Source organism: Labrus bergylta, chromosome 4 (assembly GCF_963930695.1).
Source record: "Labrus bergylta chromosome 4, fLabBer1.1, whole genome shotgun sequence".
Lineage (NCBI taxonomy): Eukaryota > Metazoa > Chordata > Actinopteri > Labriformes > Labridae > Labrus > Labrus bergylta.
Genome location: NC_089198.1, coordinates 22,655,509 through 22,681,162, shown reverse-complemented (window position 1 = coordinate 22,681,162; position 25,654 = coordinate 22,655,509). Strand labels below are relative to the sequence as shown.

Sequence of the window (25,654 nt, the reverse complement as noted above, 5' to 3'; positions counted from 1 at the left end):
GAACACATCTACAATCAAATACTCCGATAAAAGCATCTTACTTACAATGACACAGGAAACATTCAGTGCTTACCATAAGGTGTTGGAGGAGAGATAGGGAAGGCTGGGGTGGGGGGAGTCATGTCACTGCCTGCTTCGATCCCAGTGTCCATGTCTGGTCCCTGGGCCCTGTAGTCTGCACTGTCACTCCTGTACAGCATGTGATGCTGTAACAAACAACACATACATGTTAGCAAACATATAGAATAGAATGGTATACATGATATACTTCATAACACTACACATATGTGCTTTATTTACCTGAGTCTGTGGCACACACGGGGAGTAGGTCCGCTGGCTTCTGTACTCCTCTGTAACACCCCACCCCGAATTACAGAAGCCTGGATGGTCCGTGACATCACTTCCTTGGCGACTGAGACTCCTTGTGACACCCACCTGGCCCTCACTGGACTGGACAGCTGGATACACACAAAAGAAATATGCAAGTAGATCATTACATGTTCATAGATTTACAGGGATTGTTAACTTCTTTTACATTTGATACCGTTTAGAAAAACATTCATTAAAAATCTTTGACTATAACTGTCTTCTTCTAGTCAAGGTAGTATTGAGATGTTTTCTCTCATATTCAGGGTGAATAGATAAGGGATGGGCAAGACAGTTGAAACAGTGATCAAATTATTTAGAAGGGTTTGTTAGTTTTGTGTTACTGAGTCTTTCTGGTGGATGGAAAAATGTGCATTACAAAATAACCTCAAAAGAACATATCACAATAGTATTCAGTTTAATTCTGCTGCCTGCCTCCATGTTATGTGTTGTATGTGCGTTCAATGTGGCCTCTGGGACTATTCCCTTGTCTCTCCTGTATTGTCTTTATTGCATGAACTGCTTTGATGTCTTTGTTCCGTCTGTGCCACATGCTGTATGTCTCTCTTCCTTTTGCTTAGGCCTGATGTAATTATAAATGTAATTTAATTTATTGTATTTTAATTTTTAACTCATGCATTTGAGGTTGCCTACTGACAACTGGCCGGGGACTACATATGGAAATTAGCCGCAAAGGCTAAAGCTGCTACTTTCACTGTACAGTTAATTAAAGGGGACTGTCCACCCAACAATAAGCTAATAAACTAAACTAAACTGTGTGGGATTGAGGAGCTCTACCGTTAGAACGACTGTAAATTAAAAAGTCGGACTGCAAAAAAGAGCCAAAAGTATTATCAATAAGACTGATTATTCTACTCACACAAATCCACTTCTTCTAAATTCCCATGTCCTGAAATGCAATGAGCTGTTTTATTACAAAATAAAACAAATGATGTTCAAAGCAAAATCAAAGTCACATCCAGATTCTGTGAAAAGGGTTACTGCCAATATGATTAAAAAGTTTGTGTTTGTAAGTTTCTAGTACAAAAAGCTAACATAGGTATTAAAAGGACATTGTGTTTCTACTGTTGGGCTTTAACTACGGAATGATGCCAACATTTCATTCATTTTTAATGATTCAATACATTTTTAAAACGTGTAATTGACTTTTGGTTTTAAAACAAATGGGTCGTAAAGCTTTTTTTTTTTTAAACTGTATACTGTGAGGGTGAATGATGTATCTGTTGTTGTTTTATTTGCACTTCTGGAAGCTTTTGCCTATGCCTGTTCAGTCATTACTTAATACATGACAGTTGACTTTGTTTTTTATATTGTTAATCATTATTGTGTAATGGATGATGACTGAATAAAAAAAATATGTATAAGTCCACAAAGAGTACGCACTGCACAGCTAACCCTGTGGCACTGCCTGCAGTCATGTTTTGAGAAGACAGCTGAGGAATGCCAGGGGTCTTGTTGGGGGGGGGGGGGGGGGGGGGGGGGGTGTTAGTGTGTATATGTGTGTGTGTGTGGGGGGTCAATGTTGTGACTACTCTGATGAGTGCTGCCACTCAGCACTAGGGTGTTAATTTGAGCCCTCCCAGTGAGCTCTGACCCCACAGCTCTGAAGAATGCTAATGGTGCAAGAAGTGCTAATGCCCTGGATCATTATTCAGCGAGCGAGTGTGGATGACACAGACAGATGTTCCTCCATGCATGCATCACGGTGATACAACTTTTTATTTTATTTTTTTTAATCTTCTTTCATCATTATATCCAATCTACCAACCAATTTACAACATTTGACATATAAGTGTGAACCATTGACTCAGAGTAGGGGATCCCATCCGTCTCTTAAAATGTGTGTGGAAACAGTGAGGAGACAGGTGAGAATGGATCTGAATGGTTTGGCCAAAAAAAAAAGAAAAAGGCTTGTCTTTAATGAGTAATTTTCATTGCCATGTCTGTAACCTTGAACCCTCGAAGACTAGGGCTGGGCAATATGAGGGTCAATACAGTGTTGTGAGGCCATAGAGAGGTTTCTTCAAAGTTTGAATTCAAATCTTTGAACATCTCTAGTTGTTTCACACAGTTAAAAATCAATAAGGATCACTGTTTTCAGGTAGTATTACTGTCTTTAAAGGACTATCGCTCACTGTGATTCATTTCCTTATAGTGTGTCAGGTATTTCATTAATAATACTCACCCAAACAATAACATACCATACAGTAAGGCAAAAATGAAATACTTCTTTAATGTGTTTTTAAAAGTATTTCCGTTACCTTTAACTAATGAATTGCACACTTAACCTTAATGTTGTTTGAGACAATGCACAGTTACTGTAAAAAGTAATAAAAGTAAAACTTGTAAAAATCGACTTTCTGAGCCAACAGACTTTAAAGTTAGTCAAAATGACAACATGGGGGCTTGGTCAAATGACGTGTTGAGCACATGAAGAACAAGTGGGACTGGTCTAGTTGCTGGATGCAAACATGAAAGCAAGTCACCCCCTTATACTTCCTACAGGGTACTTCCAAATTACAAATCTTCTATAGCCTGTAGCCTTTGTTTCTTGGAATGATGCCTCTTTGTAGTTGATATGCACAGACAGGTAAGCTTTCAGAATCAAATGGGAGAGAGAAAAAAAAACGTTGCCTGCGGGCTCACTTGTTCCTCTTTTGGAAATTCCTCAGGCCTCCCTGTCGTGTGCCCCTCTACAACCACATGTTCATGCCGTGTGATTCAAGCACTGCTAACAAGCAGACGGCTTTCTGCATTTTCTCTGCCTCACTGGTTGTCAGCTACAGAATAATGGATTGCTATTTCTTCTTTGATAAGTACTCCTGAGTCATTAGTAGCAAAAACTGACAAGTTGAAAGGACAAGCCAAACCTGATAAAGCTATAAAGTTAAAATCTCAGGAGCAAGGAAGTGGTCAGTGCAACTTAAAAGAAACTACAAATAGTAGCTTAAATGTTGCGGTTTTGTAACCTTGCATTTCCTTTATCCTTTTACAGCTTGTATGGAGAAGCAGACATATAAATAGTGAAACACATTCTGTGAATATATTTGAAATGATCCTCGACTCAAGTGGAAATAACTTCGTCAAAAATCATAGAGATGAGTCAATCCACAGCATAAAAGATAATTAAAGAAGAAATTATAATAAGCAAGGTATCATTCACAAGAGCTGAGAAGGAAAGACTGCGCATGGATGGAACTGTGATCAACATGAGATTACAAAAGGGAGAGAATCTTTTAGTGATGAATAAAATCAAATACAAAAATACTGCTGATTTTCCTTTAACGGCTAACAATGAGCAGTCAGTATAAGGGAAGCAACAACTTCCAGGACTTTGATTTACTGCATATCTGTATTTCAATCTCTGTAATCAAACAGAGAGAGATGGCCATGTTCAGAAAGGTCGATGACAGCTGCTCTCCCTCTCTTCATGTACGGTACTGATCGTTGAGTCAGATAGCTCGACAGACAAGTCTCGACGGCGCTCTTCGCTCCGAAACATACCAAAAACATCTGAAAAGCTGGCAACAACCCTGCTATTTCTGCCACTAAAACACGCCAGGTGGAAGAGGGAGGGACGGCGAGCTTTGTTAAGTTAACTGTGTCGTGGAAGAGAAGAAGAGCTGAGGCTGTTTGAGAGGGAGCGACTGCGCTGTAAAACCAGAGCTGCCAATTCTAATTATCAGCGTAATTAATCATTATGATTTATTTACACGATCTACCGCATGTACACGTTACCATTTTGAAAATGAAAGAGAAAAGGTTCACAGTTTCAAACAAGCTGAAGTAACATCACTATTAGCTTTTTTTTCTTTTTTTGGGGGGGGGGGGGTTAAGCCAACATGGTAAAAGCCAAAGAGTCTTCATTTAGTGACAAAGAAAAGCAGGAAAGCTTCACATCTAAGCAGCTGGAATCGGCACGTTATGAATAAATTATAAGACAATTTGGCAATTGATTTTCTTTAATTTGATAAAACCATTAATCACCATTGCAGATCTATCTTAAATATTCAAAATCATTCCATATTTATAAATAGAGTTTAGAGCCAATGTTTGCCATGAATATTAGGACTTTGAAGCAAAAAGACTTAGAGGGATCACAATGACTGTCAAAGATTTCTTTCCATGACCACATTCCCATATCAAAGCACACCACCACCACCACCACCACCACCACCACCACCTCCACATCCAGACTGTCTGTCTATCTTACCTGTCTGTTGTGTGTTTTTCAACGTTGCTGCGTTATTATCGCTGAATCTGACGTCGATGCCATTTGAGCCGTTCACTATCGTCCCGCCGTTCTTCTTCATGGGGCTGCTTCGGCTCTTCACTGGCATGAATGTTGGATCCAAATCCATGATCAGCTGGTTGAGCTGGTCGATGGAGTTGTCGATGTCCATTGTTAGCGACTTGAACTCCTCGTCGCGCTTGTTGTTGTTGTTATTGTTCATCGTCGCCTGCTCTTGGTGGGGCGCTGTGTTTCTCTGAGAATCCATCGTACCAACTCTTGTAAGGCTGTGTAGTTCAGCGGGCAGGCCTGGTTTTGGTGGACTGCTCCCTTGCTTGTTCCCTGAGTATCTTTCTGTACCGTTTCCCTCATCGGGCATGTAGATAAACTGTTCCGCGGCAACCATCTGCTGCTGGCGAACCCAGGACTGTGTGGAATAGCTCCCCTGTCTGTACACATGCTTTTTTGGCACAGGGGCACTGCTGGGATTAGAGGAGGCCACAGAGTTACTCCTAGAGGTCAGGCACCCCCTTTTAGCCTCAGCGTAGGCTCTCTCGTACTCCTCCATGGGAGGGGGCACAGGCTGGTGGATGTGGTGCTGGCTTTGGTTTTGCTGCTCTTCCCCCCCTGGACTCCCAAAACCATCGGACAGCAGAGAGTTCTGGCTGCTCTTGTGGCAGGAGGACGACAGAGTCCCTAAGCTGTCCACACTGTGCAGATCATGAGCCGTGATGACCTCATCATCCAGGATGTCGGTTTCCCTCTCGCGAGGCCTGGAGCTTCCGTTTAAGTGCACCTGCGCTGGGACTACCTGCTGGACGGCCGACCTAGGGCCTTGATCATCCATCACCTCCAAGGGGTCCTCAAGACCAAATTTGCTTAAAAGCCGCTTCAGCTGGACTTTCTCCTGTGAGCTGGGGCCTTCTTTAGACTTGATAGTGGTGGTGGAGGTGGTGGTGGTAGAGGTGACAGGTGTGGGTCTGTCTGCCCATAGAGAAGTGCTTGACAGTCCGGAGTCACTGCTGACAGAGAGGGCGTGGTCGCTGTGGTCAGGGCTGGAGGTGGCAGAGGTGGTGCGAGCCCCCCGGCCAAGCGTGGCCTCTCCTCCTCCTCCTCCTCCTCCTCCTCCTCCTCCTCCTCCTCCTTCCCCGTGGCTCGGGATCCTCTTGTTAGCTGCTTTGTCCTGGGTTAGGCCTTGAGAGCGGGGCGCTGCAAAATAGAAGAGATGCAGCGCTTCATACATTCAGCTGGGATCGGCACACATACTGTACACACACAGAGACACACAAACAGGAAGCAGGGACACATACACACAAAACCACAGAGGCTCTCAACAAGTACAGTCATGTCATCCCATAAATTAAATCATTCAGGATCTGTTATTGAGAATGTTCAACCCTTACAAACACACGTCACCTGACAAAGACAATACAAACAAACACATGACTACAAAGATGTAGGACATCAATACATTGAAATGAAATGATTTACATTCTGTTATGTCAATGAGAAAAATCACCTGATTAAGAGAAGATACCCAAATTATTCAAATACCTCTCTTTTGTATATTCTAATTCAGGTATGTTTTCAGCAAATCTATTCTTGTAAGCTGTCAATGAGTTACATAGACTGGAGATGCATGTGGACTATCAGGTTATATGATACATGTGATTTTCTGTAAGTTGCTACTAGAGTCAGACGGCCGTGGATCTGCAAAGTCTGACCCCGGCATTCCTCACCCTGCTGTGATTAAGCCTCCCTACTCCCTCTCGACTGCCCCTTGACCCCCAGCATATGTCCAAACAACCGCCTTAATCCTCAGAAGTAACAGGAAAAACTCCCAGGAGTCAGTCATTTTGCAAGGCAGCGTGCCATCCTTGACAACAGAAAACAATCAAAAAGTTCAGCCTTCGTGGACTTACTGAAAATGGAGGCAGGAGAGGAAGAAGAACACGTGAGCAGCGTTGCCACGTTAAGTAAAACTTGCTGTTTCACTGTCACTCTCCCTGTTCCTCAACAAAAGGGAGCTGGAACATGACCCCCTATGCTTCTCCCTCAGTCTGCCGCCTTAAGTGCTTGCCTTTCAGTCAAACCATGACTGGAGGATCTGAATACCAGACATGCATGATAAAAGCTCCCCCTCCTCCTCCTCCTCCTTGTCCTCCACTCAGAAAGCTCCTGTATGTGTAGTTGGGCCCTTCCTCCTCCTCCTCCTCCTCCTCCTCCTTCTCACACAAACACACCAGTTGAACCAGCATCCAGCCTTGAGCAGCCTCTGCTCAGGTCTCCATGCAGGTCAGATCCAGTGGGAGTTTTCCCAGCAAATCCCCTCTTGTGGCATTCTTTCTTGCAAGGTGCAAGCAGGTTTTGGGGCAGATGTTTCCCCTCTTACTCAGCAGAGGCCATCTTTCTCAGTCACCCTTGTCATCATCCTGCCTCTCCTGTCTTTTCCCTCCCCCTCCTCATCTGTTTCAAGACGGAACAAAAAAAAAAATCTCTTACCTTTACCTCCGCTGCCAGGTGAGTACAAAATACAATCCCAGGAGCGGGGGAAACAAAACTCAAGGAGAAGAAGAGGCAACAAAAACACACGCGAGAGAACATGGCTTTCGAGCAGCAGATAATGCTCAGGGTCAAATCAAGAGAGTTTGAATGAGTTGGCCCTGTTCTCTGCCTCTGCTGAGAAGGTGAGAGTGTTTGCACTCCACACAAGGGGGGACCTTGAGATCTCCAAATAAGGGTAGAGGAATGTAAACAAGTAGGGCGGGGCTTAAGTGTGTAGGCGGCGCTGGAGGAGAAGAAGTAACCCAACGCTCTTGCCCTGCGTAAGGGGACTACCCCACTAGGGAGAGAAAAGGGGGAAAAAAGAGAGAAAGAGAGAAAGAGAGAGAGGGCGGTGCAGAAAAGGATCAGAGAATAAAAACAACATTCCTGCAGCTCCAGACTTTTTAACTCTGTAAAGAAGACACTTTTTAATTAAAGCAATCCTCCTACTTGGTGCTCTGGGCAATTTTCATAAAACAAAGCAGCAGCTATGTTGTTTTTCTCTCACTCTTGTGTGTCATGAAATTGCAAGCCTTCCGCCCTTGTGTACAATGCTGCAAAGAAACAGATGTTCTCCACGCTCAATTATGGGGTTCAACAATTGTTTGTAAAACTGTTGCACCTATCGGGATTGCATTCACATTAACAACCCCGTAACTGGTTAACCAAGTATGTTCTTAGCTCAAGAGTCTGTCAAATCTTTTTTAATCTGGCGTTCATCATGTTAGTTGCTGTGGTAAAGTCAGTCCCAGAAGAATCTACCAATTACAGTGCAGAGAAACCAGAACTGTTCCTCAATCTGCTCTCACATCACAGGAGGAGGTCTTGATGTGTATGGCTTTGCAATTACCCAACCTTTCCATTGCTTCTCAGTTATACAAGCCTGACAAGCCCTTGAATGCCAAAACCGTGAGTGGAAAGCATAATGATGATCATCACCCTTATTTTCTTCTGCCCAAGCTTCTACATGCAATAGTGGAGATGTGTCTCTTAAAATCCTGTGTACAATTTGAACAAGACAAACTGTCTGTACAGAAATGGTGGAGAGGAAACAACTGATGTATACAGATGTTGTGTAAAGCGCTTTAATCAAACGCCCCTGGTGGTAAAGTTGCCATGCACACACTCTGACTGCCTATTCTTCAGGCAGAAGAACATTATTTAGTTAGCGGTGCTCCAAACATTAAAAAAAAAAAATCAAAAAATCTTTACAATTTCAGCAGCATTTTTTTCACAAGCAACAGTGAAATCACTCCATAGACTTAGCTTTGCATTGTTTTCTTTGATTCTAAAACTTTTCAAATGCAAATTTGTTTTTCTTATCATTACATAAACATGATCAATTTCTGGGGAAATTGATCATTTCACACGCGGATAGCCTCGTGGTTAGTCCGCATGCCCCAAGTACAGAGGATAAAGTCCTCACAAGTGGGCGACCCAGGTTCCAATCAGACTTGTGGCTTCTTTCCCCACTCTCTCTCTCTCTCTCTCCTGGATTTCTGACTCTATTCACTGTCATGAAGGTCAGCTGAAGTTCAAGCAGGAATATTAATTATATTCTCTCACACAGTCCACTTCCTCTTCCACCATCTCCCTGATGCAGTGATCAGCTGATTTGGGGCGTTTACTCTTGAAGGAATAATCCAACTCTGCCACAACCTCTCTCAACCAATCATCCTGCTGCGGTCAAATTTTTAAATCTGTTCTCTCTCTTCCTGCAGTCAGTGTGTCATTTCAGTGCGATCGCTGCGACCCTCCTCCGCCCCAATCCCCTCTATTCCAGCTCAGCAGAGTTCAGATACAGAATGAGAGACCCACTCCTGATCACATCCTGGTTTCTTCTATCACCACCACCACCAGTATCTAGACTGGAGGGGGGGGGCATCCTATCCTGCTGTCAGCCTCGCTACCCCTCTGAGTGCATGAAGTCATCATGACGGAGTCTAATCACAAAAGACATTGCATATTTATCATTTCCTAAACTGTCAAAAAAATGATTGTAAACTCTTACTTAAGTCTCTCCTTATTGAATTGTCTTCATAATATAGGCTTAAAAGACCAAAAATAAGTCTTCAAAAAAGACAAGAAAAACAAAACTTGAGACTTTCTTAATTGATTTTCATGTAATGGTGAAAAGATCTTTGTCAGTTGCCAAACACAGTCCTTTTAATCAACAGTCGCTGTCCAGTCATATTTGGTTCTGTATTATGGCATTTTTAAGGACCTGGGATTTTATTTAGTTATAATGTAACAAAAATGCAATCAACTTTTATACCAATTACATGCCATAACAGTGTTTTTAGTCTTAACTTTCTGTATTTAAAAGCAGTCTTCCATGGTTATCTTCAGGGAGGATTTACTTTGTTACTATGATTGTATTCTTTTGTTGATCATCTTAAGAGAGATTTCCAAACAGTTTCAACTGGAACTAAATTGTACAAAACAAAATGTAAAAGTTGCCATGAAAGAGTAAATGGCATGGTCCAATGTAAAGCAGACTAAAAGGAATATTATGGTTTTCTGCAGAATTATTTAATGCCATCCCAAATAGTTTTCTACTCAGCAGCAATTCGAGAGCAGCACAATTTAAAACAATAAGCCTGACTAAACACTACCAAAGGTGAGCAAAAAGACAAGGTGCTTTGGGTTAGGTTACCTTTGAAGAGTCAGTACAGTTAGAGCTAACTCTTTTATTTAGACATGAATAATTACTATTCAGCACTTTTTGTTTTAATAGCTACTCTTGTCCAATAATTTCCACATCAGCTGTTAGTGAAGCCACACAGAGACAATAACTGACTTTCACAGTAAACTGACGAAAACAACCTTTCTGGAAAAACCATCTTTTAAAATTCAACTCCTAATTAACACGTGGGGATAAACACACTCTCATAGGTGATTGAAGTAAATGAGGTTTTCTTTTCACTACTTTAGCACTTCTGTGGCAACCGCTCTTTAGACTTCCTCCTCCTGACCCGTCCTCTGACTGACAGCTTCTCTGCAGGCCACACTTGGCCCGCCAGACGACTGGTGGTAAGTAGATGAAGAATTCCAACACAGCTCTGAGTCTTCCCTCTCAGATGTAGTGTTTACATGAGAAGACAAAGCTGTAAATATCCCACATAAATGCTCTGCAATCAAGGCAAGAGAAGAAGAAAAAATGGCTCCTTTGTTGTTGCCTTTGCATTTCTTTGATGCATTCTTAAATTGTGGTGTTTCGCTCTTTCATTGAAGTCCCAGGGGTTTTCGTAAAAAGTTCTAAATGGACGTGTTGGGGTGTTTTAATGGAAAATAAAAAGAAGGCAGCTCATTTTCATCAAGCCGAGCCTTGCTTATAAAAACACTGAATGAATACTGGGAAAGGGTGGATCTCTGTTTTAATGCTACCACCATGTTGCTCTATTCTAGGAAGTTGTTGTGAATTCTGTGGTTGAGCGCAGAGCAACCACCGCAGCTAGGACGGGACGCTCCGAGTGTGAGTCTGTGTGTGTTTGTGCACAAAGGAGTGAGAGTTAATGTATGTGTGTGTGTGTGTGTGTGTGCTGTGTGTGCTGTGTGTGTGTGTGTGTGTGTGTGTGTGTGTGTGTGTGTGTGTGTGTGTGTGTGTGTGTGTGTGTGTGTGTGTGTGTGGGGGGGGGGGGGTGGTTAAAGCATGCCTATTCATTTGATGGAACAACAAAATAGAAATCTCTTGAGAACTAACTGCTCTTCCTCTGAACTCAGCATTCCCTTCTCTCCTCCCTATCCTCCACACAGGAAAAACATGGTTTGTCATTCCCAACATACTGCAACCGTCAAGTCAATTTTTAGCTTTCATTTCCTTTCACTAAACTAAAATAGAAGTCTTCATTCCCCAAGGGCCTGTGCGCCTGGATTTAAAGCCTCACTCATGCGTAATAACTTTTGTTATTGACGACCGAAACATAAACCGAGCGAGTGGTGACTGTGGGTGCATGTTAATGCAATCACACTGCAGTCCCTAAATGCCATAAAGCACAGGACCTGTCATGCTGTGTTTATTCCCTAAGAGATAATTAGTGTATATTTGTAGGAATTTTATTTTTAAAAAAGGCTAAAAAACAGTCATGCTTATATCACACCCTTTGCATTCTCCACCCATTCATTACACAGCCACTGATGTTTTCACGCTCGTCTGATTTATTAAGCAGAGCTTGTCAATGTCATAAAGAGAGTCTTGTGAGTCATGCGGTGACTAATGCAGAGAAGGAGCCGTACCTTCACCATCACAGATGTTCTGGTAGGAGTCCCAGCGGATTAGTGGATCCGCTGTGTTGTAGTCCACAATAACATCTGCTCCATTTTGCCACCTGTCAGCACCTAGATGCAAAAATAACAGACACTGTTTTGTGTTTTTACGGCTAAACAGCGGGGAGTAGAACAAATACAAGTCAGTGTTATGTTGTAGTAATGTTGTTCATGGCTTGAGGGAGATGAAAGTAGGAATGGTTGGACAATTATTTGAGGTTCTCGGTTATGCAATTATATCACAAAGATTTGATCCTTTTCTTTAAACTTGTTAAGAACTGGAAATGTATTTTCTTAACAAATGTTAAGCCGCGAACAAAAAGAAAAAAACAATATGAATGTTGTAGAAGAGAATTAAATCAAGTTTGTCCTCTTTTTCTTTGCAAAAAAAAATGATAAAGTGTATTTTATCAAACTACTAAGAATCCCAGCACCTCATGGGGAAAAAACAAACGGACAAGTCATTACGAAGGTATTTGACCAGAAAAAACAGTTTTGATCAAACAACAACCATTCACCATGTCCATATTCCCCAACCCGAATATTGAAATTTCCCACAGATTGGTGTTTTTTAATGAATGCTGAAGCAAATATTAACAATACATAGTACATCTGGCAAACATGCAGAAACACACACCACGGTTTCATTCTGCAACAGAGCATGCTGTGCTTCTTTACCTCTCTGTCAGCACACACTTCACACTACATTTCCCCTCTGCAGCATTCCACATCCCCTCTCATCGAGGGGGGGGGGGGGGGGGCAGAGGGGGAAGAGGAGAGCACAGGACTGTGCAAAAATAAAGGCCGGAGAAAGCTCTGTGTCTGCTTTTCTAACTTAAATCTGTTCTAGCAAAGAAAACAAAACAAAAAACAAAAGTGGAGGTTTGGGAATCTACCTGGAATCTTCTCTGGTCCCTCGGAGAACACCAGCTCCACTTTACCGTAATCTGGAAATCTGGGATCTGGAATATCGGAGCCGACAGGAATCCCAATTGTGAGGCCATTCAGAAAAGAAAAAAAGATGAATGGTGTTGTGTGAGAATAGTATTCCGCTCTGTACACGTAACATGTTTTGGAAAACAAAATGATCAGTCTCAAAGTGCCAAGTCTAAATTAAGTGCAGACACGGCCCAGCAGATGTTGCATGGAGCAGCTGAGTGAACTCGACGCAGCACGTCGAGACCTGTCCACAGGGTGATTTGATTCAGGTGTACCTTTGTTGGCAGTCTCCATGTCCTCTTTTTCAAACATCAGGTTGTAGCCCTGCACTGCTCCCGTGTGGAACTGCAGGCGGAAAATGACTTCACGCTCGGAAGTGATGTCACTCTTGTGATAGCATTTAATCTACAAAAGTAAACACAAGAATATTTTTACTACTAGTCAACACTGATTTCTGATTTGAGGAACTTTCCAACGGTATCCTCTGCTTTTTTTTTTTTTTAAACCTACCATGATGTCTCCTTTGAGAAGCTGGGCAGGCTCCAGGGTGATGCATACACGGTCCCTGTGGGTCAGACCAATGTGACTGAAACAAAAAACAGAGACGCCAGTCAAGCGAGCACAGATACAAAATATACAGACAACATTAACTCAGAACGATTACAATAACTAATGACTGTACCACATGTGTAAACTACTTACTAGATACCAGAAGAATAAACTGCCTGCATCCCCTGGTAGACCTTGATGTACGGACGACAAACTGAAAAGCATAATTTCTGAATTAAATAAAAGTCAAAAGTGCATTGATTAAATGACCTACAGTAACCTGATAGTAATTCATGGGTTGCTACTTAAATTGTTTCTCTCACACGTGATTATCTGTTGTTGTGAGAAATAGTTCTCAGCTCTATGATGTAATTAATCTCTGTCATTTCAGTACAATTGGGCATTTACATGCAAACATCTGAGTTTATTCTATTTCACTGGTAATCCTTGAATCTCCCTTCAGTTTTGTTTATGTAAGGGCCTCTTTCTGTCTGAGCATGTGTGTGTGTATAAAGTACATATAAGTCTCCATCTTGTTTACTGCTTCCACTCTGATGTGGTTGTGTCTGGATTCTTTTAATACTGTCATGGTTGCAGCAACAGCAGTTTTATTTGCCGTGGCAGCTGTGTGAGTGTGTGTGTGTGTGTGTGTGTGTGTGTGTGTGTGTGTGTGTGTGTGTGTGTGTGTGTGTGTGTGTGTGTGAGTGTGTGTGTGTGTGTGTGTGTAGTGGTAAACAATATGAGTTTAACCTCCAGTGACATCAAAGTTCGGTATGCCATGAAGGATGATGCAGTGCATGAACAAGGGAGAGGCGTTGATCTTCATGGATCCACTTAAGAGACTGTTGAGGATCCAAACGTACCTGATGTCAAAGCACAGAGGAGGGTTTAAATAACAGGCAAAACGATGGGAAGTAATCCCACAACTAAAGAGTTCATACGTCCTAGGCATCAAACATCCATATTCATTTAAAGGCAAACTGAAATTGTAACTGTTGAACTGTGCGTTGTAATTTGCCAAGCAGTCTTCTTTACTTTTTTCCAAAATCAGGTTCTACCTGACCATGACTTTGCACAATTTAAACAGTATTTCATAAGGCAAAGTTTAAATCAAATTAACATGCACATAGTTTTACATTCTTCTAAATCTGGGGAAATGTATCAGTTAGAAAAGGAAAAACAATTAAAAAATGCCAAAGACCAGTGAAAAAGATATGCAGGCCAACCCCAAGTATCAAGCTCCACAAAACTGGATCCCACACTTCCCATAATGCAGCAATAATATTTCAACCCCAGAGCACATATGAACGTGTTTAAGAGTCACTTATAAGGGGATTTCTGTAACAGTTGGAGAAAGCAGATATAGCAGCTCCACTTTTTCAGTCTGTAAGCTAAACTAAAATAAGCTCAGCTACCTTGCCGATTTCTCATATGAGCTCCAGACAATGTCAGGAGAGTCATGAGGAGAGTCAGATCTGCACAGTGTCAAGAGCTGCTCTGCAGACATGTAGAACACAACAGGACAATGGTCCGTGTGAAACATGCCACATACTCTAAATACTTAAAACTACTTTAAATTTAGGTGAGGGGTGTTTTTCTGGGTAAAGTGCAAGAAGATTGAGTTTCTGTAATAATGGCTTTTTCTGTGTTGATTTCAATATAACATAAATTTGGATTAGAAAATCAATATACAAGGAAGGCAATCTCAAACTGTGATTGATTCACAGATCTAATCTGCACAAATTTCAAATGATACAAAGCCATTCTAACGGGGTCTCACCCATCCATGTTGCAATTGAGTCAATTGATTTCACACAAAAATGAGGTCAAAACAGCTTGAAAAAACCGAGGGCGAAAAAATGCAGTTCCTCTGTGCCAGAGGCATCAGTGTGATGTTGATTCACAGGGAGAGGAGGATTACACCACATCGGGATGGGGTCCATTCACATTACAAACATCAACAATGATGAGCTTTTGAATGAAAAACAAAAACAGGATATGCAAAGTGTGGTATTGAATCAGGTGGCTCTCAGGGGATGTGTGTGTGTGTGTGTGTGTGTGTGTGTGTGTGTGTTTAGATGTTGGTCAACAAAGCACCACACAGGCAACAGCACATGGACTGACGTGCGACGCTAGACAGAAGGGTGTGCTTTAGTTTCGAGTCTTACCGTTTCTGTGAAGGTGTCATCAGAGCTGAGACCTTATCATCATAGTATTTCCTCATTGCAAAGCGGTCCAACGCCTGATCAGCACTTTGGGGGAGACAGAGAGACACATTAAATGCTTTAGGTAATTATGACTCAGGAGAGAGGTTTTTCACTCTGCTGCTCTATAATTGAACAGTGTTGAATAAGGATAACACACACACACACACACACACACACACACACACACACACACACACACACACACACACATATAAACATGCATAATGGACAAGAGTGAAAGTACGCGGGAGACAGGGGATTCCAGCAGAGAGGAAGAGAATGCCAGCCTTAAGTAAACACGGAGGGGGAGAGGAGGACAGAGAAAGGCCGGAGTGTGTGCACAGCTCTGCTATTCAGACAGATCTTAAACCAACAGACGCTGCAGCCTTTTCACCAAAGCTCTGTTTCTCTCTCTCGTCGAACCCTCTCCCTCTGCTCCCCCCACTGAATCTAGTCCATTGTAAATCTGCCGCATTGTTTTCCAATCTCTGCCCTTTCCTATCTGTCTTTATACATGCGCCTTACCAACCCAGTTTTCCTCAGCGGGACAAAAACAGAGAGTGAAAAAGAGGTTAAATTCAATCGAAGGCTGATGTGTGCTCGTGCCACAATGGGACTTCTGTGTGCAAAAAGGATCTACAAGTTGGAATATCAGCAGGGTGTCCCTCAAAATGTTTGCTGCACTTCTTTACTTTAGAGCTCGGTAAAGGACCCACCTCAATCAAATTAAATGCCTGACGATGGCTACCAAATTGGAATCGGTTTTCGTCATGATGAATAGATTTCATGAATCTGACACTGTGGCCAGAAGCGATCAGAGTAACTAACATGTTTCCACGTTGATTCATGTAACTCAAAACAGGATGATTCAAGGCTTAAACTGTGCGGTTTTTCCTTTGGATTTCAAAAGCGCTCGCCTCTCCTTGACTCACTCTCTGAATCACCTTGTCCCTAAATCAAATGGAGGAAAATAACTCAGACGTGGTTAGGGGATGACATCGCTTGTGGTAGATGGAATGCCTTTTTAAAATGCCGTGGGTTATGTTATGTCCAGACTTTAGAGCAAACAACAACATTTTAAGTAACATGACAAAAAAAATGTGGTATTGGTTACCTGGCTGATACGTCGGTGAAATGAACGAAGGATGAAATTACAACACCGATGCGACCCTTGCCACCCTGAAGAAACAAAAGAAGTCGATCACAACACATGCAGTTGAATTCAGTTTTTTTAAAGCCCCAAACACTTATTGTCTCAGCTGCTTTCCTTTTGTGCGTGTGATGGGATCCTACATTTAAAGAAACTATTTCAGTCAACTCAGGAAGGAGCTGAGTTGCATTTTTAAGTATTTTCTCAGTGCTCTCCTTTCTGGTTATAAGTGGGTGTGGCCTAATAATATGACTGTAGATGGGTTGGTAACTCCATTGTTTAAGATTTACTTTTGGGCTTTTTTATGCCTTCATTTTGGAGACAGGACAGTGGATAGAGTCAAAAAGTGGGGAAAGAGAGAGAGTGAGGAACGACACGTGGGATTTGAACCCGGGCTGTCCGCTCTCTCTTAGGTCTCTCTACATGGGGCGTGTGCAGTAACCACTAGCCCACCGCCTTTGTAACTGTAAATCTATCTACATTGGACACATATACCTATAAGCAGATTCAAGTTTTTGAATATTGAATATAATAACTCAATACATTTTTGATGGAGTGTGACTCATCCGGTCATAAATATTTCATGTTTCACAGATTTCTTCTGAAGGATGATTAAAAAGCAAAATTTTCAGATGTGTTGACAAAAAAAGAGTTCAACAGAAATCTGCATGGACATAAAAAAAAAATCAAACGCAGTCAAATCTTGAATCATCACTGAGTATTGATGCTAAACTGAAATACAGATGCAACAAGCCAACCAGTGTACGCTCACCCTGCAGTGTATAACCACCACATGGAGAGGGTCAGCATTGAGCCAGCTCTCCATGGCTTTACAGATGGTGCAGATCTTATCCAGAGGTGGAGCATGCAAATCCGGCCAACCTGTGTCCAGTGTCTACAAAAAAAAACAAAAAAAAAAACACATCAATCACTGTAAACAGATAAAGTATACACTCTATCCAATTCCCTTTACATCACCAAACACTGATCAATATTACACTGTTATCTGTCGCTGGTTGGACACAGATGATCAAAGAGGATGAACAGAAATCATTTGTGTATGCATGTGTTGTTTTTACACCAAGATGACACAGTGACATGTAAACGTACCTTTGGGTTCATTTTAGACAGATCATGTCTTTTCTCTGACAAGTTGATAATCTAAAGAAAAACATAAAACAAAACCAACGACTTTAAAAAGATGTTGCTAAGATGATTGCATTCTGCTTTAACACCGACTCTTGCATTAGCGTGAGGGAAAGATGAACTGTGCACCCTAAGATCAATACTCTCATGTCAATATCCCCTGAATACAGCCCTGACATCTCTACTGTTTGCACTTTGACACTTGATTCATTTGGAGGTGACAGGAACAGCACATGCACAGCACTGACCAGGTAATTATCCGCATGCTTGGACTTCAGCATTCGTGTGACATCCTTGAGGTTGTGCGAGTAGATCTCCCCTGAGCAACCCCGCGGGAAGGACACAGCGATGATGCGCTCTGTGATATACGTCAGATCCAGTTCGTATCCCTCCTCCATCTTGAATCTTGGGGTTTCCTGTAAAAATGAAGCACAGACAACATAAGAGGCCTTTCAGTTACCTCACACCAATGCCGCTTAAAGCAGGTGACTTTGCTCGTGTCAATATTTGACGTTCAAAGTCCTTGACTTTAGCCATTGTGACCAAGTTTCCGGCAGACATCTTTTTAGAGTGTGACCTCACTTGTCGATTGTGGGACAGGGGGGCGTCTTGTTTGCTCTTGTTTGTGCCACAAATACTGTAACGCCACTTATCTGTTCTTCCAAAAGAGATACAAAGCGGACGTTTCAGAAGATTGAACACCAACCATTTAGAAGCCACTGTCAGCCTGTCACTCATCGCAACCATGACAAAAACAAAGAAAAATCCTTCAAAGAACTCCGGCTGAAACCAGTTGCTGTAAATCCCTGACCGATGGTGTGTCGCTGTGACCTCATGGCAATGCACTTCCTGCAGCAGTGGTCTGGAGAGAGCCGCCACAGACACATCCCTCAATCTCTTATCTAGTCATCTGTGTGTGTTCAGTGCCGGTTTGCAGCCCCAGAATAGCAAAGTGTGGCCGGTTATCAACACTGTTGACGCTATAAGTCCATCCATCCATAAGCTGAATCACTTTTTTTTTTTTTTACAAGTGAACATAAACATTTACAGCCAAATAACAGTAAGGATTTACTGCTTCACTTTGAAGATTCATATATTTAACTATTATGATTAATGGACAGAAAATGAATCACAAATGATCATCTTTGGAAATAACATTTGTTACAATAATTATTTTATAATAGAATCTAAATAAATAAAATGGTTTTTGATTTGTGTTGTGAAGCATGTATTATGATGAGCCACTGTATATGTCAAGGAAGGCATGGGAGGCCATTAGTTGAAGCTTTAGAGGCAAAAGATAAATCTTCATAGATTCAGAGCGAACTCAATAAATTGGACATTTAATGACTTTTCTGATGAAGGGAATACTTGAACTGCTTTAATCAAAGAGTTCTTCAAACGCCTTCAAAGAAAAGGCGACACAGCGGCCTACGGGTGAATAGAAGACACTTATCTCTACCATAAAGAATCTGGATATGGCTTAAGTTTTTTTTATTTGTTCTTTATAATTCTGGACTTTTGCATGTATTATAACACTGTTTGAAACAACAAATCAATTGTTTTATGTATATTAAAAGTAAAAAAAATCAGTGAAAAATAACCACCACAAAGAAAAAGTGAAGCCTTCAGATAGATTTGTTTGAACTTTTCTCTAAAGTAAAAATAGCAGTTTAAAGTAAGTTATGACGAAGAGCCAAAAGCAGCTAATATTTAAGTTAACTTGAAATACATATACTTATATTTCTGCTCATTAAGTCATGGTTTAACCTCTTGTTCTATCACAGTCAAAATCAGATATTGTGATTTGTAATTATATTGGAAAATTGAGAATTAACCAAACCAGATCCTACATTTTGAATCAATCAATCATTATTTGTATCGCACCAATTCACACCAACTGTTATCTTTACAAAAGAGCATATGGGATAATATGCATGCAGGATTTCTCCTTTGTATTCCTCGCGTTCCGGTTGTCCACACTCCCTTGCCGCCGAGGTGGGGGCCAGGGAATGAGCCTGAATTAGTTATATGTCAATGACTTCATCATATTTATCCATACTTATCTGTAGCGTTTGGAAAGGAAAACTGATCAACGGAGCCTCATAAATGTTTCACATTTCACAGAAGCCCATGCCCACAAAGTCAAAAACAGAAAGACATTCTTAAGCTGCCAAAGATATCATCATCCTTCTTCAATCACTTCAGTTGTTTGTTGTTATTAAAAATGATCCACAGTACAAGAATGTGTCCATCAATTAAGTTGCAAATGACTGCAGGCTACGGCCAAACACTTTGAAGGGGGGCCAGAGAGAAGTCATAAAGCAGGGACAGTGTGGCCACAGCTTAAACCAACCCTCCGAGCGGAATGAAAGAGGCCATGTGTATGAAGAGGTCATCACTCGGGGAAACAGGCCTGGCTGTTTTGTGTGTGTGTGTGTGTGTGTGTGTGTGTGTGTGTGTGTGTGACAACGAATGGTGGGGTTAGTCTATTTTCCCTGAGACTCTAAGAAAAAAACTGTTGACTAATGGCAAATTAATGAACAGGTCACCCAGTACTTAAGCTCTGTGTATCTCCAGGGCAGGGCTTAGTGATGTTTTAGAAGTGTCAAAGTTATATGCTAGAGACATGAGAGTATCTAACCTACACTTAACCTCCATGTGACCTCAGAGTATCCGTCTTTATTGTTTGGTACGACTATCATGGGAAAATATGTTTAAAATGTGTTGTTTTTAATCTACAGTTTAAAATGTTGGTTTGTTAGTTTGGAAACTTCTTGACTGTCTTACCCCAAAAGTTAGCCTAGAAGAGCTCTCGCTTCTGTTAGGTAGAATAAGTTAAGCTAATGCTACAGCAAGTAGCAGGCTAGCAATGATTATTTTAAAGACCTAAAATGTAGAAACAGTTAGCCTAACCTTGTTTATAGTTAACAAAATCAGCCTAAAAATGGAGCCTGACTACAGTTATTTCCTAGTCCCTTGTCGTTGTAGTAAAACACTGCCAACGAAATAGAAGAATCATTTTATAACATTTAGATACAGCTAGGTTAGCTGTCTCCCCTGTTTCCAGTCTTTTTGCATAGCTTAGCAAGTTTAGCTAGCTTAGCGAGCAGCTTTGTTTTGACAAAGAGCCATGAGAATGATAACATTTCTTCCTATTCAGCTCTCGGCAATAAGCAAATAAATGCATTTTTTTTTGGAATAACAAACTATTAAATATTATAAAATAAATAACTGGCCTAATTTTAGCGCTACATAAACAAGAGTAATTGCTTCCAACCAATTCAAAAAATATATGATATAAAAAAGGTAGCTCTTATGATAAAGAAATAAATCTCAAAACATCCAAATATTTTACTTGGCCCTAATTAATTTCACATCAACCATTCATGCGCAACCGTGCAACAGCATCCTTTTCCTACCAGACCTCTCACTTCTCCCACTCTTCATTCAAGCTTACATGAGCGACTTGCCCCAGCACGCACTAAAGATAATTGGTCTTTAATTTGCACTGACTGCTTTTGTTCCTGGGTTGAGGCGCAGCATTAGCTCACAAAGGCAGAATAAGCAGTGCCAAGGAACTCAAATCCCAAGCCCACCCATGGCACTGTGAGAGCAAGGCTGGTAGAGTCGTGGGGTAGGCAGAGAGATTGGAGAAACTGGGTAGCCAGGTCTCCTGTGAACAAGCCGCAACAGGTTTACTAAGGTCAGGATGTTGGGGGATTAGGGTGTGTCTGGCTCCCCCAGCTCCAACCCCTGCAGGTAAGAGCTTGACTATCTTGGCTGCGTGGGTGCTGTCAGCCACGTTCACACTTGCATGACCATCACTTGGGAGCAGCTCCAAATGCCTTTCTTTCAATTACCTAGAACAACGCTGAAAATAAATAAATCAGACATTCGTGTTATGAGTAAAGAAAACACTGGGAAGACGAATCAGGAAGGCTAGGATGAAGCCTGTTTCTATTTCAGGAGCCACACCCTTCACCTGGCCTGCTCTGTACGCAATCTTCCATTTTGTATGGGCAGGTAAACCACAAGATGAAAGAAGATGGCATCATGTAATATGTCTCTTAACTGCTTAAGAACTGTCTCCAAAACCTAACGTCAGATAATCAGATCCTTTATGGGTAAACCGTGGCCTAATCCGGTGAAAAGTGACCTCACAGTTGTTTTCATTTGCGAGTCTGTTATGGTGACCACACTTGGCAAAAACGCTACATGCCTATCTGTCACAAATAATGAGACGCTGCCAAGCTGGTTGAGCTCCAGCAACCGAGTCCATCTATGAAAGAATTTGTTCGTATGTGATCAAGCTGGTTGCTTCACGTCTGTAGGCTCACCAGCTTTATTTTGCTTTGGTTATTTCAGTGTTGCCTCATCATGCAGATTACTTTTACATATTTGTACAAACCAATGGAAGACGAAATACAGATTGCTACAAATCTTGGTCAAAATTAGGGAAGGAAAATGATTTGTTTTGAAGGTTTACCATCACAAGTCTCACCAACTGTTTCAATGTTATGAATCCATATTGTAATGGATTGAACTGGATGAACTTTAGTAAGAGACGTAATTGAAAACATTTCGCCTCCACACATATGAGAGTAACCCCCCTCCCCATCACGCTCTTATATCAAACTCAATTGCTTCTGTTGGCTCCAGCTTCTAGTCTATGAATGACATGTTGTGGCAGCAGCCTTCATTTTGAGACAGCTGAAATATTTTCACAGGTCCATTAAACTGGAATTCTGCGGGAGGAAATAAAAAATGGGCACTCTGATAGATACAGATCCACAGTCGAGTACCAAAACAAATTCAGAAAGCGCCATGCCCCTCGTTACACCTCAACTTTATCTGGTACAGACTGCAGGGCTGGAATTCATAGTGGGGCGATAAAGCTCATCCAACTCAGCATGAGTGGACTGGCTGTGTTATGAAGAAAGCAGCTACACATACAGCTCACCACTGTCTCTTTGGGGGACCCATAACAGATTAATGATCTCCTGAGCGGTTTGTCTGTGGTAACACCTTTAAGTGTCATAAATGCTTCAGGAAGTCTGGCTGCCTGTGTGGGGGGGATAACAGGACAGAAATGTTTTTCTATACCTGATGCATTTCAACGGCATTAAACTTCATTTTTACCTAATGACCCTAATGGTTTTATTTCTTTTTTTTTTTAAAGTAGCGTTGCACAGTACAGTACACAGTTCATAAAGTCAATTTAAATAATTTAAATTCCATTTGACAGGGGCTTCACAACCACAACAAAAGCGTTGCTTGCTCTTGACCTCTTCCCCTGGCTGCAGCCCCCCATTAGTATTTAGCATTCACACCTAATAGCCCCCTAATAACTTTGATACCATCAGCGTCACTGCTCCAAACCGCCTTTTATTCCAAACTTGGCATGAGCACACGCCTCACACTGCAGGCTAACATGTCCACAGTGACATAACAGGCTGACTGAAGGGCCCTGAGAGGGACAAGGCCACAGTTTGTTCTGGCCTTTTCCTGTCAGGGGCTCTATATATGTTTGCGCTGTGGCTTTGACACCCATCGACTGCCGAAGAAACTGAAATAAACAAAACCATGAGAACTATTGAGAAAAAGCCACAGGAAAGGGAGTCTGTGTATTTATAGCAGATTTATGTAGTAACCCTGGAACTCTAACGTGTATTTGTCTCACATTTTCATGAGATATTTTGAAGGGAATAAAAATGACAGCCCTGAGCTTGGAGCAATTCTGCGCACTCTAAAGGCTCCTAAAGTGCTCCCTAATTACCGTTTTTCTATCCCAAGGTATAGAGGAATGCGTTCCAAAATGGATTATGTTCCCACTCTCCCTCCCTCGTTTTCTCTTTTTCTTTCCCCATTTTCTTGCAATTCTTTCCCCTTTATTGCTTTCAGTCTCCGTCCTTCTCCTTCTTTCGGTTTAATGGCTTACACATGTCTGCCAAGTGGCCGTGGCACTGCTGTGACAAAGTGAAAAATACCCCAATGCTCCGTCCCATGCGGTTGGATCACTGCTTACATTACACAACCCCATCCCACCTGTCCAATCTGCATTATCAGGATCCATATTCATTGTTATTGGCGCCTGGTATCAGTGAAATAAAACTGTAATTTTGGGTCTCTTATGAACAGTTCTTAGAGGCAGAAATGACAAGCGCTCTCTGTTTTCTTTCAAAAGGGAAGTAGACCTACTTTTTAAAACAGGGCTTTTCATTTCTAATTTAAGTTTTAATTTGGAGTTTTAACATTTTTACGTCTTTCATGTTTTAAATTGAATGTATAGGTGTCAAGTTTTCTTCTTACTCTCCATCCTTTTGTCCCTTTGTGAAGCACTTTGGTATGCTTTGGTGCTCTTTAACTTTTGTTGAGTTAAGCTGACATATTGCTCATACAAATCTGACCCCAAAAAGAACTTGCAAAAAATCTGTAATTACCGGTTCAAAGATGTTTTTTCCTTTCTCGCAGGGTCTGTAATTAAAGGTAATCTTGAGAGAGTTTAGCCTGCAAAATGTTCAGCGCAACCTGCAATGTCTATGTTGCCTGAAAGGATGTTGTGCAGGAAGGCGTAAATGCAGGTGTGTGTCTCAATTCCAAACAGGGAACGGAACAGTCTGATATTCACTTTAAGAAGTGCTGTGATGTAAGGATGCTTGTACATGTCATCGACAATGGCTTCCCTCCAAAGCACAGCTTTAAGACCCATAATAGCACCCAGCTGCTGCTGCTCAAAGAAAAAACAAGTTTAACTGTTTCAAGTCTGATTGTCTTCACCATTTAGCCACCAACAAAGTCTGAAGAGACAAGAAAGAACACAAATGTCCTGTTTCTTCAAGAGACTACTTGGGACAAGTCTTCCAAAGTAATGGCCCCATATGTTTCACATTATAGAGGTCTCCAGAACACCATGCCCACAACAGCAAGAAACCCTAGAATACGAGCCACTGCAAAAGACAATTTATTGAAGAGGACATTTAAAAGCTAAAAAAGGCTGACAGAAATCAAGCTAAGCTATAGAGGGTTTAATTCAAAGGCTGTAAATGATACTCTTTCACATTAAAAGGGGGGGGGGGGTCACAACATCAGTGCTTGGTCAGTTTGAATGACTCCCTTCTCTGTCTTGAGAGTGCTGGAGCACAAACACACACTCATACCCAGAGCCAAAGTAAATATAGACAGCGGTGGCTTGTTTTGCACTTTGAATAAATGGGCAAACTCAGTGAAATGTTCCTGAGCAAAGGGCTAAAGAGAAGGGGGGGGGAATAAGGGCTGAGAGGTAGTACGCAGTGTGTAGAAGTCTAATCCTGCTTTTAAGAAACTGCCCTGCCTGACTTTGAAACCCTCCATGCTAATGATTGACCATGGAAAAGTTCAAATGCATCGTGCCTTACCTTTTTCAAACTGAAAGCGAGTACTTTGAGTCTTCGTTTGTGTCCCTCTCTGTTTTCCTCTTTGTCAGTAAGAGCTGCTGAAAGAGAAGGAGTCCTAATCAAAGAGCCCTCAGCCCGTCATACAGGCTTAATGCAGGCTGAGAATCTCATTTTCCTCTGCTGGAATCTGCTCTCAGGTCGGTCACAGCCGCTTCAGGGCGCTCACTTCGTCCTTTTGCCCTTTTCTGCGGTTCTTGTTTTTTTTTTTTTTTTTTTTCTGTCTTCACACAGTTCCTGAACTTTCTGCTGCTGTAGCTGCTCAGTCCCCCAGCACGGTACACTTCCTCCAGTCCGGGCTGCCGCTGCAGCCACCACAAGTCCTAGCATGGGATAGTCCTCCCACTGCGCCGCCAGGGCTGTCTCCCCTTGTTCCCTCCCCCCTTCACTCTACCTCCCCTCTCTCTGGCCTCCTCCTCTCCATTTGTTCTCACCATCACCCCTCACACGCAGACGGCGACTTCCTACCAGCAACCCCTCAGTGGACCACCTCAAAAACCAAACATTTTGGAGAAGTAAAACATCTTAGTACCATAAGGTTTTACCAAAGTTGATTTAGGAAGTTGAATATGTTAATTCAGCTTTGTTTGTGGTGCCCAACACACTCGTAACTCCAAAGGGCTCTAATGCCTTTTCTGTTCAAACATATTATATTGGTTTAATGGTATGATGGACAATAATAGCAGGATGTATTATGATGTTAAACCAGGATTATTAAATGTCAGATATTACATCATTTATTATAAAACTGCAAGATCTTATTTTATTTTAACATCCTTATTATATATATATATATATATAA

General features: G+C 41.7%; 1 protein-coding gene across 2 annotated transcripts in view; it reads right to left on the bottom strand.

Moving 5' to 3' along the window:
* The window catches only part of LOC109985051 (tensin-3), a 34,527-nt gene extending 9,324 nt beyond the window's left edge, over positions 1 to 25,203 (bottom strand). Inside the window, exons 1-15 of one of the 2 annotated variants that reach the window (XM_020635282.3) lie at positions 24,817 to 25,203; positions 17,668 to 17,835; positions 17,384 to 17,434; positions 17,046 to 17,168; positions 16,238 to 16,302; positions 15,085 to 15,168; positions 13,667 to 13,779; positions 13,070 to 13,130; positions 12,878 to 12,953; positions 12,643 to 12,772; positions 12,325 to 12,390; positions 11,399 to 11,500; positions 4,601 to 5,827; positions 301 to 458; positions 74 to 206 (exon numbers count right to left, since the gene is read on the bottom strand). In XM_020635282.3, the coding sequence (XP_020490938.2) occupies positions 74 to 206; positions 301 to 458; positions 4,601 to 5,827; positions 11,399 to 11,500; positions 12,325 to 12,390; positions 12,643 to 12,772; positions 12,878 to 12,953; positions 13,070 to 13,130; positions 13,667 to 13,779; positions 15,085 to 15,168; positions 16,238 to 16,302; positions 17,046 to 17,168; positions 17,384 to 17,434; positions 17,668 to 17,817 (2,539 nt within the window). In that variant the 5' untranslated portion in view covers positions 17,818 to 17,835; positions 24,817 to 25,203. The remainder of the gene's footprint in view (positions 1 to 73; positions 207 to 300; positions 459 to 4,600; positions 5,828 to 11,398; positions 11,501 to 12,324; positions 12,391 to 12,642; positions 12,773 to 12,877; positions 12,954 to 13,069; positions 13,131 to 13,666; positions 13,780 to 15,084; positions 15,169 to 16,237; positions 16,303 to 17,045; positions 17,169 to 17,383; positions 17,435 to 17,667; positions 17,836 to 24,816) is intronic. The other variant, XM_065954096.1, reaches the window with a different exon arrangement.
* Between the last annotated feature and the right edge of the window lie 451 nt (positions 25,204 to 25,654).